General features: G+C 33.9%; 1 protein-coding gene across 3 annotated transcripts; it reads right to left on the bottom strand.

The window, feature by feature from the left end:
• Positions 1–1,657: 1,657 nt before the first annotated feature.
• On the bottom strand, positions 1,658–17,041 carry LOC143258559 (B-cell receptor CD22-like). Of its 3 annotated transcripts, none has more exons than XM_076517700.1 (10): positions 16,634–17,041; positions 13,572–13,862; positions 12,516–12,806; positions 11,024–11,320; positions 10,091–10,219; positions 7,820–7,850; positions 7,477–7,576; positions 6,168–6,292; positions 2,522–2,700; positions 1,658–1,953 (listed from the first exon to the last, which is right to left on the bottom strand). In XM_076517700.1, the coding sequence occupies exons 1-7, from the start codon at positions 16,887–16,889 to the stop codon at positions 7,495–7,497; spliced, it is 1,377 nt and encodes a 458-aa protein (XP_076373815.1). In that variant the 5' UTR covers positions 16,890–17,041; the 3' UTR covers positions 1,658–1,953; positions 2,522–2,700; positions 6,168–6,292; positions 7,477–7,494. The 3 variants fall into 3 exon arrangements, with proteins under 3 accessions (XP_076373815.1, XP_076373824.1, XP_076373834.1); XM_076517709.1 differs by having other exon boundaries at positions 6,168–6,291; positions 7,473–7,576; XM_076517719.1 differs by lacking the exon at positions 13,572–13,862.
• Between the last annotated feature and the right edge of the window lie 1,926 nt (positions 17,042–18,967).

The raw sequence follows: 18,967 nt of genomic DNA on the forward strand, positions 1-18,967 counted from the left end.
TTCAAGATAAGAGGTCCTACAGGTTTATTATCTTTAAAACGAACTACAGGTTGAACTGATTTAATGGAGAACACTTTTATGGAGTAAGAAAGGTAGGGCTAAATTATCAAATAACTTATATTTTAAATCCTTAACTATATAGGATTCGTTTCTTCCTTCGTTAAAGGATATTTATTTAGTATTTGGTTCTATCTTAATATAAATGTAATTACATCATTTAACGTCGTTGATATACGTATTTTTAAATTCAAAATTTAACATACATCTTGAAAAATACCTACGTTTCGTGTATTTTACTTCAGATACTTGATGTATTATAAATTCTACCAAGGTTATATGTCTGTCAATAGCAGAGGGTAGATTTTTCATTTTTTAAAAAATCAAATGAATCGAATTTTCCTTTTTTTATCTTTACCTCTACATTTATTTGGTTTATTGCTACAAAAATATATCCGAAACAGATTTCTAACAAAAATATTTTTATTTAAAGCTTCAGTATTTTTATTTTGAAAATCTTTAGTTAATCCAAAGGGATAAAAAGTTTTTATTTTATATCAAGATAAAATATTTTTATATTTCTGTTAACAGATTTCCATTGTCCATTTTTTTCCAACATTGTAATTCTACATTATTAAATGGGTGATTGTTAAAATTTTCTATTTCAGTCGAACAAGGAAAACATTATTACTTTCAGATATGTGTTGACTGATCTTCAGGAGTAAAATATTAGTTGAATTGTTCTGGATATTCAAGATTACATATACCACAATTTAATAAATAAGTTGCATTGTGCATTTTAAATAATGGTATATCTTGCAGCACATGTTGAAAATTCATGGCTGCCAGAGAAGATAAACATCTGGAACTATTGCAAGTAACTTTGTCATTAATTTAAGTAGCGTACTTAAACAACTGGCAAATAGATAATTAGGCTATTTATTAACCAGTATATAAAATTGTGATAAAATTTCCAAAATGACAATTCCAAAATATGTAAAAGGAAAAAGAGGCGTTAAACCAGCCTCTTAACATCATTTTTCGTCAAACAATGAAATAAATGTCTTTAAAATGTCAGTTACATTAATTGTTAATTAAAATCAGGACTATAAAACAATAATTAAATTCATATAAAATAATCATTAAGAAATACTTTGGAAAATCCATTTTAAATTCCAGTCCTTACCTTAACCTGTTCAGTGCCGTAGACGAGATAACTCGTCCAAGCCGATAGGTAACACAATGCCACAGACGAGTTAATTCGTTATCAATAATACCTAACTTCAACGTTAGATGTCAGCACCATACATGTATTTGATCTACTTACAAATTGTTTCACTTTCGATCCAAACTGGCGTCACGAAAAAAGTTATACAAAAAAATTAAAAAGAAATTCAAACACAAAACAAACCGATTGCGAGTCAAGCGCGCTAACTACTTGGTCACCAAAAAACAAGTTATTTAAATCACCAGTCGGGTAAGTGATATATCTGAAAACCAAAAGAAATACTTAATGTATACCAACCGTTCAAATCGGTTAACAAAATATTTTCTTTATAACGAAAAAAGTGTCAAACTTAGAAAAAAAATAAAAGTTTATGTGGTAAGACTCGTGAAACTGCGTCTAAAACTAAATTTCAAAATTATTCAGTCAAAAAGAATCTTTGCCAAATTATTTTAATTTCATTGGTCTTTTAGATACGTAATTTTCACAGACACACAACCATACATATTTACAAAAAACAAGAACACAAGGTTTTACATAAAATCTGGATTGGAGAAGTAAAACTGACAGACACTGAAGCTTCAGAACCAATATTTCCACTTACACCCCTTGATTGGTTGTCTGTTTGTCTGTTACATAACCAGAGATCTGGTAGAAGAACTCTTCACCACGAAGAACGAGATGGATGATGGATCCAAAGGCTAAATAGATCATAGTCCATAGACGAGGTCCTGAAGACACGTAGAAAAGGTGAAATAAGTTGAAAAACAAACACACATAACAAATCAGTTGCAGTTTATTCAGTTTTGTAAGGTAACCTGTCTTTTTGTTACTGTAATTTTATACAATATTTTATAAAACGATAATTGAACGAATTCATTGGACTTTACCAACATTTGGAAATATTCGTATTTTAACACTAGAGCATCACGGACATAAAATGTCTTTAAATTAAAGTAAAGATCAGGTTAAAATCATTGCATTTTATTACGTATTGATTTCAGGTCTTTAGTCTTGTTAGGAACTCCAACACATACAGCAAGTTTGTGATGACTGGATACCAACATTTATCAGAGATTGTGAAAAAAGAAATCCATGGATCGAATACCCACCACCCTTACAACTACCCACAACACCTACCACTATATAAAGCATTCGGTTGTTAACCGTAAAACACAAAATTATTGCCATTAAAAAGAGAAATTAATCAGTAGTACGACCCTGGCGGAGGTTTTAGGTTACTAGCCACAACAACGATCAGGTCATGTAATTAAAGTTGTAGTTAAGGTCCAAACGTACTTGTCCAATGAGGTTGAACGTCAACATTCCTTCAACTAGACCACACTCTCTCGTTTTTTGATCATCACTTGCTCGGTAACTTCTGTTTCTTCCATTTGGTAATCTGAACACTTCTCTTCTCTTCTGGAGTTTCGGTTCGCTTCAGAAAATGTCATTTCTTTTTGTTCCCCGTCTTCAGGCTGTATAACAAACAAAGATGCAGTGGTTGAAGTATATAGATACAACACTGCTACAATGTACTTTTACCTAATTTCGAAAAACTTAAACGTTTCTATGAGACTATCACTGTTTTCCAGCTGGGCTGTGTTGCACTGCATTTTTTATTTAACCAACAAACAAAAGTGGCTCTACAGTTGCTTGGGCCCCTCATCAATTAACGCTACATAAAAACAAAGGTTTATTTTATTTTGGACGTCAACATGACTCACCGCCAATTCTTGGACTACTCTTATCTGACCAAATAATAGCACTTTACCATTGCACTTATGACACGGCCAAGTTCCAAAGCTTGAGTTGTGTTTTTGTGGAAACAGGACCTAACCCGCGAAACTTCCCTTGGATTCCACATGTGGCACAACACACGAGAAGCTCCTCAACTTGGATGTTGAATTTTATGTCACACATTTCGTGGTCCTGAGAGTGTGGGTAACTAAATGGTTTTAAGAGAATATAGAATAGACGTTATCTTTCATTTCATTGAAGCTTGAATTAATAATCACGTAACGAACAACTGGTGACAATTTTATGAATTAAGAAGAGATTCTAATGGTCAGTTACCACGCATGTGGCACGTTTTACACTCTGTCCGCGTGGAATACCAGATTGGCTTGTTGCTAAGGTACACAGTGGACTATCGAAACCCAGTTCTTAACACAGTTTTGTCCTATTTATAACACGAAACAAAACATAAAAATCATAGAAATTTAGACCCTCTAGTTTGGTACTTGTATCTATTATCTTAAACTATCTGTAAACAGAACCAACTGGTGCGTTTTTCCAGGCAGTGCGGTGTAACCTGTTCGTGATTATGCTCTGACAAATAAGTGCTTACAAAGCGTTGTCACTATTATTAGTGTATGAAAGTACGTGGGTGTATTGTTGTTTATTATTGTCACTATTATTAGTGTATGAAAGTACGTGGGTGTATTGTTGTTTATTATTGTCACCATTATTAGTGTATGAAAGTACGTTGGTATATTGTTGTTTATTATTGTCACTATTATTAGTGTATGAAAGTACGTTGGTGTATTGTTGTTTATTATTGTCACTATTATTAGTGTATGAAAGTACGTTGGTGTATTGTTGTTTATTATTGTCACCATTATTAGTGTATGAAAGTACGGGGGTGTATTGTTGTTTATCATTGTTCACTATTATTAGTGTATATACGTGAAAGTACGTGGGTGTATTGTTGTTTATTATTGTTTACTATTATTAGTGTATGAAAGTACGTGGGTATACTGTTGTTTATCATTGTTCACTATTATTAGTGTATGAAAGTAAGGGGGTGTATTGTTGTTTATCATTGTTCACTATTATCAGTGTATGAAAGTACGTTGGTGTATTGTTGTTTATCATTGTTCACTATTATTAGTGTATGAAAGTACGGGGATGCATTGTTGTTTAACATTTTTCACTATTATTAGTGTATGAAAGTACGGGGATGCATTGTTGTTTATCATTGTTCACTATTATTAGTGTATGAAAGTACGGGGTTGCATTGTTGTTTATCATTTTTCACTATTATTAGTATATGAAAGTACGGGGGTGTATTGTTGTTTATCATTTTTCACTATTATTAGTATATGAAAGTACGGGGGTGTATTGTTGTTCATTATTGTTGTTTATTACAACTAGATACTGATTATTAAACAGTTTATCTCTCGTACCCTTTCGGCTGTTAACTTATTACTGACTTCCATACAGTTCAGTAAATTACTGTATCTCTGTTTGTGGCAGGCAAGATTCTCTTCTGGGTCTTCTTTACGAAGGTGACTGGACTCCTGTCTGCTCGCGTCACACTTCACGCTTTCTACGTCCACAGTTTGTTCGTTAGGTATCTACGTTATGCCTGACGGCAGGAATTGAGTTCTGAAATTATGTTCAGGAGTTCGCTGTAAAAATCGTTTAGGGTTGAAATTGATGAGAAAGCGGACATTTGGCTAATCCCTAAGAGATTAGATTTGTTTGTTTGTTTTAATTTCGCACAAAGCTACACGAGGGCTATCTGTGCTAGCCGTCCCTCATTTAGCAATGTAAGACTAGAGGGAAGGCAGCTAGTCATCATCACCCACCACCAACCCTTGGGCTACTCTTTTACCAACGAATGATGGAAATGACCGTTACATTATAATGCCCCCATGGCTGAAACGGCAAGCATGTTTGGTGCGACGGGGATTTGAACCCGCGACCCTCAGATTACGAGTCGAACGCCTTAACACACCTGACAATGCCGGGCATTCTGGAAATTATTACAGGGTAGAAATGTTCGGTTTGTGTTCTCTAATAGTACCCAACTCGTAGTATCAGAATGAATCACCTTACAAAACTCACAATTTTCTTAAGTGTCACTTATATGAACTGTTTTTATATATTGACACCATTTATCGATAAAATAATAGTTTTTTAGGAACTCCACTTTCTCAGTACTATATTTATGAATTATATTAATAAAGATACAATCAAACCTCGCATACTGTCACAGTAAAAGTTGTATTATTGTTGTGAGTAGAGCGCTTTTATTTAAAATTCTGTTATGTGATAAAGAAATAGTTGTTTTTACATATCACACTTATTTTTCTAACCCTCTCGATATCGTATACCCAAATTTTGAAAAAAAAAATTATGCATATTTGTTTGTGGTGCTGTTCAATAGATGGCGCAGGAGATTTAGCTACATATATAGATATTGGTATACACGCTACTTCCGTTATGGTAAGATGAGCGTTTTAAACATAATTACGCATAAACAGGTGTGTTAACAGAAAAAAAACAAAAAACGAAAGAGACCGGGAGATGTGAGAGCGAATGAATAAACCGAGAGAGGCGAGTAAAGAAGGTGTTAGTAGTAAGAAACAGAATCTTATTTTCTCATGTGATAGTAACAAACATAAATTTAATGCGTGTATTTGGTATGAGCCAGTTCCTGATAGACGTACTTACTAGAATAATAAGGTTACAGGGAAAGCAATATATGAGTATAGTGTGATTATAACCAAGTCAAACCCCAACAAAGTAATATCAGAAACGATATAAAACAAACTTCAAGCTCAAGGTTTAATCCACGATATGGACGTTGTTTGTCTCGTAACTTTCCTGATGACGACAGCAGACTAGCAACAAAATTGTTGGACAAAGTTGGTTAATTATCAGTACCTAACAATTAACAAAAGTTGCTACTAACTAACAGTTAGGCTTAGTTAATCGTATTAAGCTACTAACCATGACAACGACTAATACTCGATCCCTACTTTTCGGTATTTAAATACTATAGAAAATAAAGAGATTAACCGTTGTCCTTAACCGAAAGTATGGACGTGTTTAGCGACATAAAGTCTCAAACTAAAAACCCTCCAATCCCCAGTCCCACACGCGAACAAACAGACTTGAAACGACAAAATAAAACTAATTGTTCTGGAATACTTACACTAAATGATGGTATTTTCTGTAACGCTACAGTTTCTGCTTTCACATCGTATGTCGTATCAGAGAAAACTAACACCCCATGACTCGGGGAAATCTCATCCGGGTCATAATTGCCATGATCGTAACCTGGTGACGAAAATTGTTGTTATAAAATTTCAATTCACTATTAACATAATTCACAGAATATATAAATATATTTAAAAATTAACGTTTAATATTCAACATTTTCAGAACAACACATCTATTCTTCAGGAATTCAAAAAGTATTACAATTTTTATTTCGATTTAATGTTCTTTAACTTATACTAATCTCGAATTACAATTCTGTCAAAAAATCGCACATGATGAGTTAACCAACAGACACGAGGGTTAGCTTTTTTCTCTATATATTTTGAACCTTATATGGTCGATATTTCAAGGGATTTTTAAACTTGATAAAAAGATGCATTACGTTTAGTCTGTTGATCCAGAAGCCTTCACGTAGGTAAACTGACAAAAATTTAGGAAAAAATGATGGCAAATAATACAGCTAACTTTGTGACACTAAAACTATGGTAGCAAACATTACAGCTAACTCTATGTAATGTATGTGTGTTTTCTTATAGCAGAGCTACATAGGGCTATCTGCTGAGTCCAGCGAGGTGAATCGAACCCCTGAATTTAGCGTTATAAATCCGTAGACTTACTCTATGTGATAATAAAACTAAATTGGTAGCAAATAATATTTAACTTTATTTGATAATTAAACTAATATTAAATAAAGCAAGATTTTATATTGAAACACCAGGTAATTATTCTCGCTGTTATCGGCTATTTCGGCCATAATTCCAATATATGTATTAACATAAGATTTCTTTCCAATACTTATCACTGAAGTTTCAAAATACAACGTGGGCCCAGCATGGCCAGGTGGTTAAGGCACCAGACTCCTAATCCGAGGGTCGCGGGCTCGAATCTCCGTCACACTAAACATGCTTGTCCTTTCAGCCGTAGGGACGTTATAATGTGACGGTCAATCCCACTATTCGTTGGTAAAAGAGTAGATCAAGAGCTGGCGGTGGGCGGTGACGATTGGCTGCCTTCCCTCTAGTCTTACACTGCTAAATGAGGGACGGCTAGCGCAGATAGGCCTCGTGTAGCTTTGCGCGAAATTCAAATCAAACGTGTTTTGTGAAGGTTACGGTTCTATAATTCCTGCTGTTAAAGGAGAATGCTCTATGTATCTAATATTTTGTTGTTTTTTTCAATTTTATTCGTGAAATAATTCATGTGTTTTGTTCGTAAATTAAAGCAATAAGATGACTTCCCACATGACAAGAGTTTCCTGTTCAAGGTTTTGGCTGGTATAATATCTGGACCATCATCAACATCTTCCACGGGTTTCTGCAAGGGGCTTCAGACCTGTGAGAGCTTGAAATAAGATATACTAATAAATAATAAACCAAAACAGTAAAAGTGTGATGTTTAAAAAAATCAAAATATTCGGTTAATTTGACGAGAAAAAAAAAGGACTTGGTAGAGAGAGGACTTTGAATGAATAATAGTTGAGGACTTAGTGCAGTTATAGGTAATACTGAATCACAAAGATAGAAGAACATGTGCTTTTTTTACTTAATAAACATCCAGAAAAAACAGATTCAAAATAGCACTCACTTGTCTCTCGAGCTCTTCCTTTGTTGAGGTGCTGTAAAATAAAAATAAGTGACAAATATAAACATTAATAATATATTAATACAGTTACACGTTGAAATACACCTCTCATTTATCTAACGTTGGGAAATATTGAGTTTCACGACGTCACAACACAACCATTAATGTAAGCCTTCGGACAGACGGACGGATAAAGAGTTCAGACATGCAACTGTCACTGCGAAATATGTATTTAATAATTAACACATTTGAAACACGTTTCCGGTATGTTTTCATGTGCTCTTTGTTCTTATACCAATAAGGACAAAAAGTGTTATTACGACAGATTCTTATTTCTTATTTTGTATTTCGCGCAACGCTACTCGAGGGCTATCTGCGCTAGCCGTCCCTAATTTAACAGTGTAAGACTAGAGGGAAGGCAGCTAGTCATCACTACCAACTCTTTTACCAACGAATAGTGGGATTGACCGTCACATTATAACGCCCCCACGGCTGAAAGGGCAAGCATGTTTGGTGCGAACGGGATTCGAACCCGCGACCCTCGGATTACGAGTCGAACGCCTTAACAAGCTTGGCCGTGCCGGGCCCACCAATAAGGACATAAAGTGTTATTACGATATATACTTAATGTGTTGTTCTCTCGTGCTATTAGAACATCTGATTCCCCCACCCCTGTTGTATGACGGTATGTCTCCGGACTCACACGGCTAGAAAAAAACAAGGTTATTACATCAATAGGGATTAAAAGTAATTCGTTTTCCAATTTATGTTTCTTGTATTGATTAATACCAAAGAAACACCTAGATTTTCGAATTAAGCTGCCATCTGGTGGAAAAGAACAAATACTTTTGTGAATACGCTTCTGAGTTATAAATAATAAAACAAATCATTTTTTAATCAAGGTAAGTTATTAATAAGTTAGACTGTTTACTCAACAGTTCGACGTGAAGGTTATTGCTCAGTCACACACACTATGCAATCTTTCTCGTCCAGAGTCAGACTAAACTAGGCAAACGTCTTTTTAATGTGTTTAGGCCTATTTCGTTGCCCAAAGTTACACTGTATTAAACAAACTTTCTCGCTCAGTGTCAGCTAACACGAGATAAACGCTTTTGACTAAATTCACACCTGCTGAGTAACCATTAGCTAATGACAGTGGACGCAATCTAAACTTCACTCGCGAAATGGTCGTGGTCTAAGTTTCCTAAAATATGTAAGTTTACTTTTAGTCATAACATATACTTTTTTATCGAAATATCTGTGATGTTTAAGTTTGGTTAACTTTGTTTCTTTCTAGTTTTGTATGGGATTTCGCTATTTAGTAGTTAACCAAGTTTCTTGCAAGGGTAATATCATGTAACGTTCAGTAATAGAAAACTATAATACCTGTCAGTGAATCAGGTAATAGTCTGGAGTTTCACACGGGTGGCCCAGCACTCAAATAAAAGTGATTGGAGAGAACATTTAGGATAGTATTTATTATCCAAGCCATAGGAAAAAAAAATTATGTTTTCTATTAAAAGTGGAGGTCTCTTTTGTTTCATATAGAATTTGCTTAATTTTTGACAGAAACTTGTACGGGAACTCCTCGTCTGCTAATTAGCAATTAACCAAATTTCTTGCAAGGAGAATATCATGTAACGTTCAGTAATAGAAACCTGTATTCCTTTCAGTGAATCGGGTAAAACTGGGGTTTTGCACAGCTTTTTTTGAAGTTGTTCCTATAATGTATCAGAATTGTTATGTTAGGAGAACCTTTCCTCTTCTGTGATATTTTTCATATCCCATAACTTTAGCTTTGTTTTATAGTTTCAGTAAAATATTTTATTATAACTTACGGTACGAGACATTGTTTTATTTTCAGCCACAACAAACATGCTAGCCCTTGTTTACCATTTAATCAGTAATCGTGTTGTTGTGTTTGTTAATGAAGATTCTTCTACAATTTGAGATTCGAATCTTTCTTCTTAATGATCTAATAAAAATCGCAGTTTACTTTTCAACATTTCAACCGGTAGAGGAACCTCTGGAATAGAGAATGGGGAAGTTGCTGTAAAAGTAAATAAACAGAATAAATACAGAAACAAAAATATAAACAAAATGTACTGAAAATAGCAACAGCTCACAGGTTAACTCCCTGTGGCTGGTAGTTTGAAATTAGGGACGGCGTCATGCTATCTTGGGTAACCTCACTGTTAAAGTTCCATAAAGATAAAAGTTTAAACAGAGTTTAAAAGTAAAAACATGTAAAGATTCAAAATATAATAGTCCTACCTTTCAACATGGCTCTCTTTCTTATCTTCACAACAACAATCAGGATAAAAATCACTGATATCAAGGCTACTGTGGTACTGACAAATACTGTTAACACTGGGTTGAAAACAAACGTTCCTGATCTTTCTCCTTGAAAGGAACAGATAAAAAAATAAAATAAAACAATCTGTGTAATACATTTCACGAAAAGCACAGCAAAATATAAGAAGCCTTTAAACCCTTTTATGCAAATATGTGACGTCATGAATAATACATTTCAAATTCTGGACAACAACTTCCCGAATATATTAATCCAAGCATAAAGCATCCTATCTTGTGAAATAGCTCGGTGGAAAATAAGATGGATGACTGAACAAATGTTGGTTTAACATAACAACGAGTTCTCCTACTCGTTGGCTGTTATAATATTTTACAGAACACAGACTTCTGGGAAATATCGTGGAAAATTTATTGTGTTGTATAACGGACAATGTCCGTTATATAATGAGGATATAAAACAAGATAATTAATACATGAAGATTGCGCCATCTACACTCTGGGAAAATAACAAGAAAAAAACAGATTATTTGTATCTGGAGTACAAATAATTATGATTCTTACGTTTACTGTGGCATATACTGAAGAACAAGATCTTTATGTTTACTGTGGAATACACTGAGGAACAAGATATTTAAGTTTACTATGGAATACATTAAGGAACAAGATATTTATGTCTACTGTGGAGTACACTGAGGAACAAGATATTTATGTCTACTGTGGAGTACACTGAGGAACAACATATTTATGTCTACTGTAGAATACACTGAGGAACAAGATATTTATGTCTACTGTGTAGTATACTAAGGTACACGATATTTATATCTACTGTGGAATACACTGAGGAACAAGATATTCATGTTTACTGTGGAATACACTAAGTAAAAAGAACCCTACTGGTTAACTTCGCTGCTTGTCGGATAGTACTGGTTGAAAGCTGGATCACCGAACTTCTGCCTTTTCGATTCACAGCATATATAAAGAGCATGAAAACCGTTCCTTGAGTTAACCCATTAACCAGAAAAATTGGAACTTGTGAAGAAACCTTCGCATAAAGAGTTGTGCTTTCTTCAGAGTACACTTCCATGATGAATGTCTGATCCATTCCACCGTTAAATCCCTCCAGACATTCTACTAGTATCATGTCTTCCGTCCTGTTAAACACAGTACAGTTTTCAACCGGTAGAGGAGCCTCTGGAATAGAGAATGGATTGTTTGCTTAAAGCAAGTCTACTAATAAATTTTATCTATTTATTTGGAATAATGTCTTAACGTATTCAAAACTTGGAAAAATGGCACCAAATGTTCAGAATCCTTGTATTCTAGTAACGTCTTCTAAAGTGAATCTATTTCTTAAAAGAATTAAGATAAGAAAATGAAACGACTTGTATATCTCACTATCCGTAAATTATTAATATATCTTAACACAAACTTATTAATCACAGAAAGATAAATGAAACACAGTTACCTTGCAATTACACTTAACACTAAACACTCCGAGCAATGAAGTTCTGATTGCACTTAACACCAAATAACACAATCAATTTCTAATTACACTTAGCATTAAACTTTCCAAACTAACAGCTTTTAATTACACTTATCACCCAATCACATACTTAATTTACAATTACACTTCACATCCTACGGGCTTATAATGCTAAAAACCGGGTTTCGATACCCGTGGTGGGCAGAACACGTGTAGCCCATTGTGTAACTTTGTGCTCAATTCAAAACAAACAAACAAACAAGCACTTCACATCCAATAGTATAATTGACTTCTTATTACATTTCACATACAACAACACAGTCAGTTTCTAATTATAATTTATAGCAATAATCTATTTATAACTACATTTCACACCAAATAACTCTATTAACTTGTTCTACTACGAGAACATACCAGACAGATAGATGCAACGCTAGCAAACAACAGTTACTTATTTTGTAACACTAAAAAAATAAAATCGAACGTTTGAAAATCTAATCTTATATTAATTCACAATATTAAAAGGGTCAAGAAATGGATTAGGTCTATTTTGTGTTTATTAATTGTTTTCTTCAAGAATTTATAATCTAGTTAGAACTACTTTGTGTTTATTAATTATTTTCCTCAATAATTTATAATCTCGTTAGGCCTACTTTGTGTTTATTAATTGTTTTTTCAAGAATTTATAATCTCGTTAGCTTATTTTGTACTTATTAATTGTTTTCCTCAAGAATGTATAATCTCGTTAGGCCTCATTTGTGCTTATTAATTGTTTTCCTCAAGAATTTATAATCTCGTTAGGCCTACTTTGTGCTTATTAACTGAAGGTGTTGTTACTGTGCTAAATCGAATCAAAGGGTTTGCCTTTAAAAAAAAAAAAAATGAAATCTCAATGACACGCACCTGCGGGTATTATGTTAAAGACACAGGGATCTTTCTGAGTCCCTATCTCGTTTTCTCCCCAACACAATAATGTTCCAAATCCTTCGTCTGACTCTATGTTGTGAGATGCTATACTTTTCAGGGCGCTTTCGACAGAGTGAATAATTTGATCCGTCACTTTCGTAGAACTGTTGAACCGCCAAAAAAACTTGACCTCTTTCGGGTCAGCATCTAGGTGACACTGGATTTGGACACTTTCTGGTTTCAAGATTCCATAAACAAATTTCTGGGCTGGCTGACATACTGGAGAGTCTGGAAAAGAGATAACCTATGATGATGTTTCCAGTCATGTGATCGGTCAATATGTCATGTGTTATAACTCACATTATCACTAGTTACTAATTGTGTTATCTATATCCATTACACTGTGTGTTATCAGTAACAAAACGATCCATTACACCGTGTGTTATCAGTAACAAAACGATCCATTATATGTGTGTTATCAGTAACAAAACGATCCATTATACCGTGTGTTATCAGTAACAAAACGATCCATTATACCGTGTGTTATCAGTAACAAAACGATCCATTATACCGTGTGTTATCAGTATCAAAACGATCCATTACACCGTAACAAAACAATCCATTACACCGTGTGTTATCAGTAACAAAACGATCCATTTTTCCGTGTGTTATCAGTATCAAAACGATCCATTATACCGTGTGTTATCAGTAACAAAACAATCCATTACACCGTGTGTTATCAGTATCAAAACGATCCATTATACCGTGTGTTATCAGTATCAAAACGATCCATTACACCGTGTGTTATCAGTAACAAAACGATCCATTATACCGTGTGTTATCAGTAACAAAACGATCCATTATACCGTGTGTTATCAGTAACAAAACGATCCATTACACTGTGTATAACGAATCATATTGTTCCAACACAAATAAAGAGACCAACCGACAAGATAAGAAAAGAACATTTTTCAAGCTTGCAGATTTCACATGGTCAAAGTTTCAAGTTTCACTTATATTAAAAAGAAATATTTTAATTTCAAAACAACGTACACTTAACCTTGAGAAATATCTCATTGCTGACTCCCTTGTCTTCATTATTCGTAGCCGAACAGATGAAGCGCCCCCTGAAACTCCTCTGAATATTCTGTAGAACCATAGACTGACTGCTGATCAGAACTCCTAACAAGGGATCGTTGGTTAATCTACGTCCGTTGAAATACCAGTCTATACTGTTTACCCAAGGATGAGCTTGGATATCACATTCAAATATAACGTCGTCGTATTCGCTAATCCCAACTTTCTCGTGATCGGAGACCACACGTAATGACACGATTGGTGGATCTAGTAGTTCATACAGAAAGGTAATAGAAACCTTTGATATAATCATCTTCAAGTCCGTTTTTCTTTTGGAAGGATTTTTTTCTTTTTAAGATAGAGAATACATTAGAATCTGTAACGTTCACGTATCGATATTAAAATTAAATTGACAGCGGCTAAGTGATTGTTTTTAAAATGTCCTACATATAAAATAATCCACTCTCTCTATCCTTGGCCTGGCATGGCCAGGTGGGTTAAGGCGTTAGACTCGTAATCCGAGGGTCGCGTGTTCGAATCCCGCTCGCACCAAACATGCTCGCCCTTTCAGCCGTAGGGGCGTTATAAGTAACGGTCAATCCCTCTATTCGTTGGTAAAAGAGTAGCCCAAGAGTTGGCGGTGGGTGGTGATGACTAGCTGCCTTCCCTCTAGCCTTACACTGCTAAATTAGGGACGGTTAGCGCAGATAGCCATCAAGTAGCTTTGCACGAAATTCAAAAAGTAACCCTCTGTCCCTCGAATTATCCACTTCATTGGTTTGTTGGTATATTTGTTACTTATAAAACTACCTGTACGTATAAAACGCTTGGTTACTTTACGAGGTAATAGGTGTAACAATATAGGGAGCGAGAATGTTACAGTATTTTGACACGCCATTTTGTATCAGTTTTCCATGGGTTTCCCGCATGAGCAATGTTTTAACTATATTGTTGCTATTTTCCATTATTTTATATTGTTGCTGCTGGAAATCCTTATACAATATACTTGTTTTAATTTTGTACGTGCGGTTGTTACTGGAAACCAGTATATTTTAATTTGCAATCTAAAAGTTTGGTCCTTAAAAGGAACATTTTTCTTTTTTGATCACACACCTCTCCATTTCTTGAGATATTTGTTTAACCCTAACCGTCCCTAATTTAGCAGTAATTGACTATAGGGAAGGCAACTTCTCAATAACTATCACAAACTATTGGGTTACTCTTATGTATAGTCAATGTATAGTGGGACTGACTGGACATCACAACAATAACACGGTTGAAAGGGCAAGCCCGTTCGATGCGACAGGGATTCTAACCCGCGACCCTCAGATTGCAGGTAGGACGCCTTAACCACCAGATCATGCCACGCTAGAAACTCATACAGAATCGAAAAAGCATTACGTTGGAAAAAAAATAGAAAAAAGAGATGTAATCATTTCTATGACGTGATGTAACACATCCATATTTGTCTACCTCGTTCCAGAAAATCAGATGATTAAAATAAAAGATAAAATAGTATTTACCTCAGTAGCGTTAGAAAACTTGTAAAATTATTTATTGTTAAAAGTCTGTCTCAAATACGAATTAGGTCGGGCATGAGCACCTTTGGACGGTAAAGGGAAATCCAATCAGCTCTGAAACTGAGTGCTTTATTGTGGTGTTATTATTGGGTTTATGGCCAAAAATATAACTAACATAACTAACAACAAAACTGTTCGAATGATAAAACAACCATTGCTTCAGAAAATAATGTCTAGTCTGATAAAATCCTTACCCTTTTGGATTCTAGTAATGAGAACGTAGTTTGCTCTAATTGGAAATTAATATGAATCTAAAATATATGCTCTAGAAGCCATTCACAAATTAACACGAGCTCTAAAATACGCACTTACTGTTCACGAGAGTAACAAATCTTGAAATGTTAAAAGCAACAAATTCACGATTTTACTTTATTTTTAGTACCAAAACGTGCCAAGAAACGTTTATTTATTAAATCTATAAATTAAATCAAATCTTGAATGTAACTCATCAAAACCTCGTGACATGCGCAGAAAAAGGGAACCCTAAGTCTCAGGGTCAGTTAGAATACTACAACGAAACGTTGTAATAGAATTGTACTGGTACAGGCAGAAGTAATGCCGTCTTTCCAACTGCATGCGTGTCAACTAAATATTGGACGTTAGGCACGATGTGATACGCGAACCATAAATTCCTCACCGTCGAATTAGATAATAACAACTATTAGGCTTCATGATAAGGTTTTGTTTCAATGATTGTTTGTTTTGAATTTCGCGCAAAGCTACTCAAAGGCTATCTGCGCTAGCCGTCCCTAATTTGGCAGTGTAAAACTAGAGGGAAGGCAGCTAGTCATCACCATCCACCGCCAACTCTTGGGCTACTCTTTTACCAACGAATAGTGAGATTGACCGTCACATTACAACTCCCCCAAGGCTGAAATGGGGCGAGCATGTTTGGTGCGAGGGAGATTCGAACCCGCGACCCTCGGATTACGACTCGAACGCCTTAACCCACCTGGCCATGCCGGCTCTTGTTTGTTTTTAGTGTTAGTAATGCCGCTAAAATAAACAGAACAGTTAAGCTGCATCTATATAAAATAATGACATTAAGTAACTGTTATACAGATAAATACAAGAGAACCACATTAAGGGTAGTTTGAAAAGGACCCTGGTTGTACTAAAGCTAAACATGTTAAAATAATTTTCAAGTACTTAAGGTATGGATATCAATCGTTGTGAGGTCACACAATACATTTATTCACCACTAGTATCGAAACCCGAATTTTGGCATCGTGAGCCCTCAATCTTGCCGTCCAGCCTCTTCAGAAAGGAGCGTAAAAATTCACGCGTATGTAAATCAATAAAAGAAAATATGTCATTCCAGTTGCAACACAAAATAGTTTTGATGTTTGTAGAATAAAATAAACTAAGTGTGAATTATTAATAAATATAAGGAAGTTTGTTTTTTAAAATAGTTTCATTTCTTATGTGTAAGTGTAAAAGTGATCAAAGTTTACTCACAATGAACTTCTAGGGATAAGCCTTTCTGTATCTCGCTGTCAGGAATTCTGAGGTTTTCAGCCTTGCACGACACGTGCTTACCGTTGTCTTCCACTGATGGTGTAAACAGTAGGCTGCTAGTAGTCGTATCGCCTTCTGTCGTGACACGGACACCAGAGGGGGATATTTGTTGTGAACCTTTCCACCAGGTGATGGTTGCAGGAGGTCGAGAGCCACGTGCAATACACGTTAATTTAACTTCTTTGTTAGTTGACATAGTACGCTGAGACTGGATGATATCCAGTTCGACCGGTTTTACTGTAGAGTAAAAAAATGTTTACTTAACGAGAGAAAGACTTTTACTTTGTAGACAGCGTGCTGTAGAAAGAGTTAATCAGCTATATATATATTGATACAATGAAAGTGGCTGAGGTACAATTAATGACAAAAAGGAAACCTGGAGAATGGACAACTGAACTCGTGGAAGTAAAGTATCAACACTGAAATATGGACAAGAGATATAATATGTCACTGAATCATACACTAACTGTTGTGCATGGGTTCATAACTAGTGAACTTGTAAGCGGTAAACCTAACTTTGTATAGATTAAAAGTTGGTGAACTTTTAAGCACTGGACCTGAAAAAGTAAGTAGTGTAAATACAAGTAATAAAAAGTAACTTGTGTAAATACAAGTAATAAAAAATAAGTCGTGTAAATATAAGTAATAAAAAGTAACTAGTGTAAATACAAGTAATAAAAGTAAGTAGTGTAAATACAAGTAATAAAAAGTAAGTAATGTAAATACAAGTAATAAAAAGTAACTAGTGTAAATACAAGTAATAAAAGTAAGTAGTGTAAATACAAGTTATAAAAAGTAAGTAATGTAAATACAAGTAATAAAAAATAAGTATTGCAAATACAAGTAACAAAAAGTAAGTAGTGTAAATACGAGTAAAAAAAAGTAATTAGTGTAAATACAAGTAAAAAAATGTAAGTAGGGTAAATACAAGTACAAAAATGTAAGTATTGTAAATACAAGTAATAAAAAGTAAGTAGTGATTATACAAATAAAAAAGTAATTAGTGTAAATACAAGTAAAAAATGTAATTATTGTAAATACAAGTAATAAAAAGTAAGTAGTGTAAATACAAGTAATAAAAAGTAAGTAGTGTAAATACAAGTAAAAAAAAATAAGTACTGTAGATACAGTAGAGATAAATACAGTAAAAATACATACAGTAAAGATAAATACAGTAAAGATACATACAGAAAATATAAATACTGTAAAGATACATACAGTAAATATAAATACAGTAAAGATACATCCAGTAAATATAAATACAGTGAAGATGCATACAGTGAAGATGCATACAGTGAAGATACATACAGTAAAGATACATACAGTAAACATAAATACAGTCAAGATAATACAGTCAAGATAATACAGTAAAGATAAATACAGTAAAGATACAAACAGTAAAGATAAATACAGTAAAGATACATACAGTGAAGATAAATACAGTAAGATAAATACAGTAAAGGTACATACAGTAAAGATAAATACAGTAAATATAAGTACAGTAAAGATAAGTACAGTAAATATACATACAGTAAAGATACATACAGTAAAGATACATACAGTAAAGATAAATACAGTGAAGATACATACAGTATATATACATACAGTAAATATAAATACCCCAAAGATAATTACAGTAAAGATACATACAGCAAATATAAATACAGTAAAGATACATACAGCAAATATAAATACAGTAAAGAAACATACAGTAAATGTAAATACAGTGAAGATACATACAGTAAAGATATATACAGAAAAGATAAATACAGTGAAGATACATACAGAGAAGACGCATACAGTAAAGATACGAATAGTAAAGATAAATACAGTAAAGACACATACAGTAAAGATACATACACCAAAGATAAATACAGTGAAGAAAAATACAGTAAAGATACATACAGTGAATATAAATACAGTAAAGATAAATACACTGAAAATACATACAGTAAAGATAAAAACACTGAAGATACATACAGTAAAGATAAATACAGTAAAGATACATACAGTAAATATAAATACAGTAAAGATACATACAGTAAATATAAATACATTAACTATACATTCAGTAAAGATAAATACAGTAAAGATACATACAGAAACGATAAATAGAGTAAAGATAAATACAGAAAGATAATTACAGTGAAGATACATACAGTGAAGATAAATACAGTGAAGATACATACAGTAAAGATAAATACAGTAAATATAAATACAGTAAAGATACATATAGTAAAAATACATACAGAAAAGATAACTACAGTGAAGATA

Source organism: Tachypleus tridentatus, chromosome 1, assembly GCF_004210375.1.
Source record: "Tachypleus tridentatus isolate NWPU-2018 chromosome 1, ASM421037v1, whole genome shotgun sequence".
Classification (NCBI taxonomy): Eukaryota; Metazoa; Arthropoda; class Merostomata; order Xiphosura; family Limulidae; genus Tachypleus; species Tachypleus tridentatus.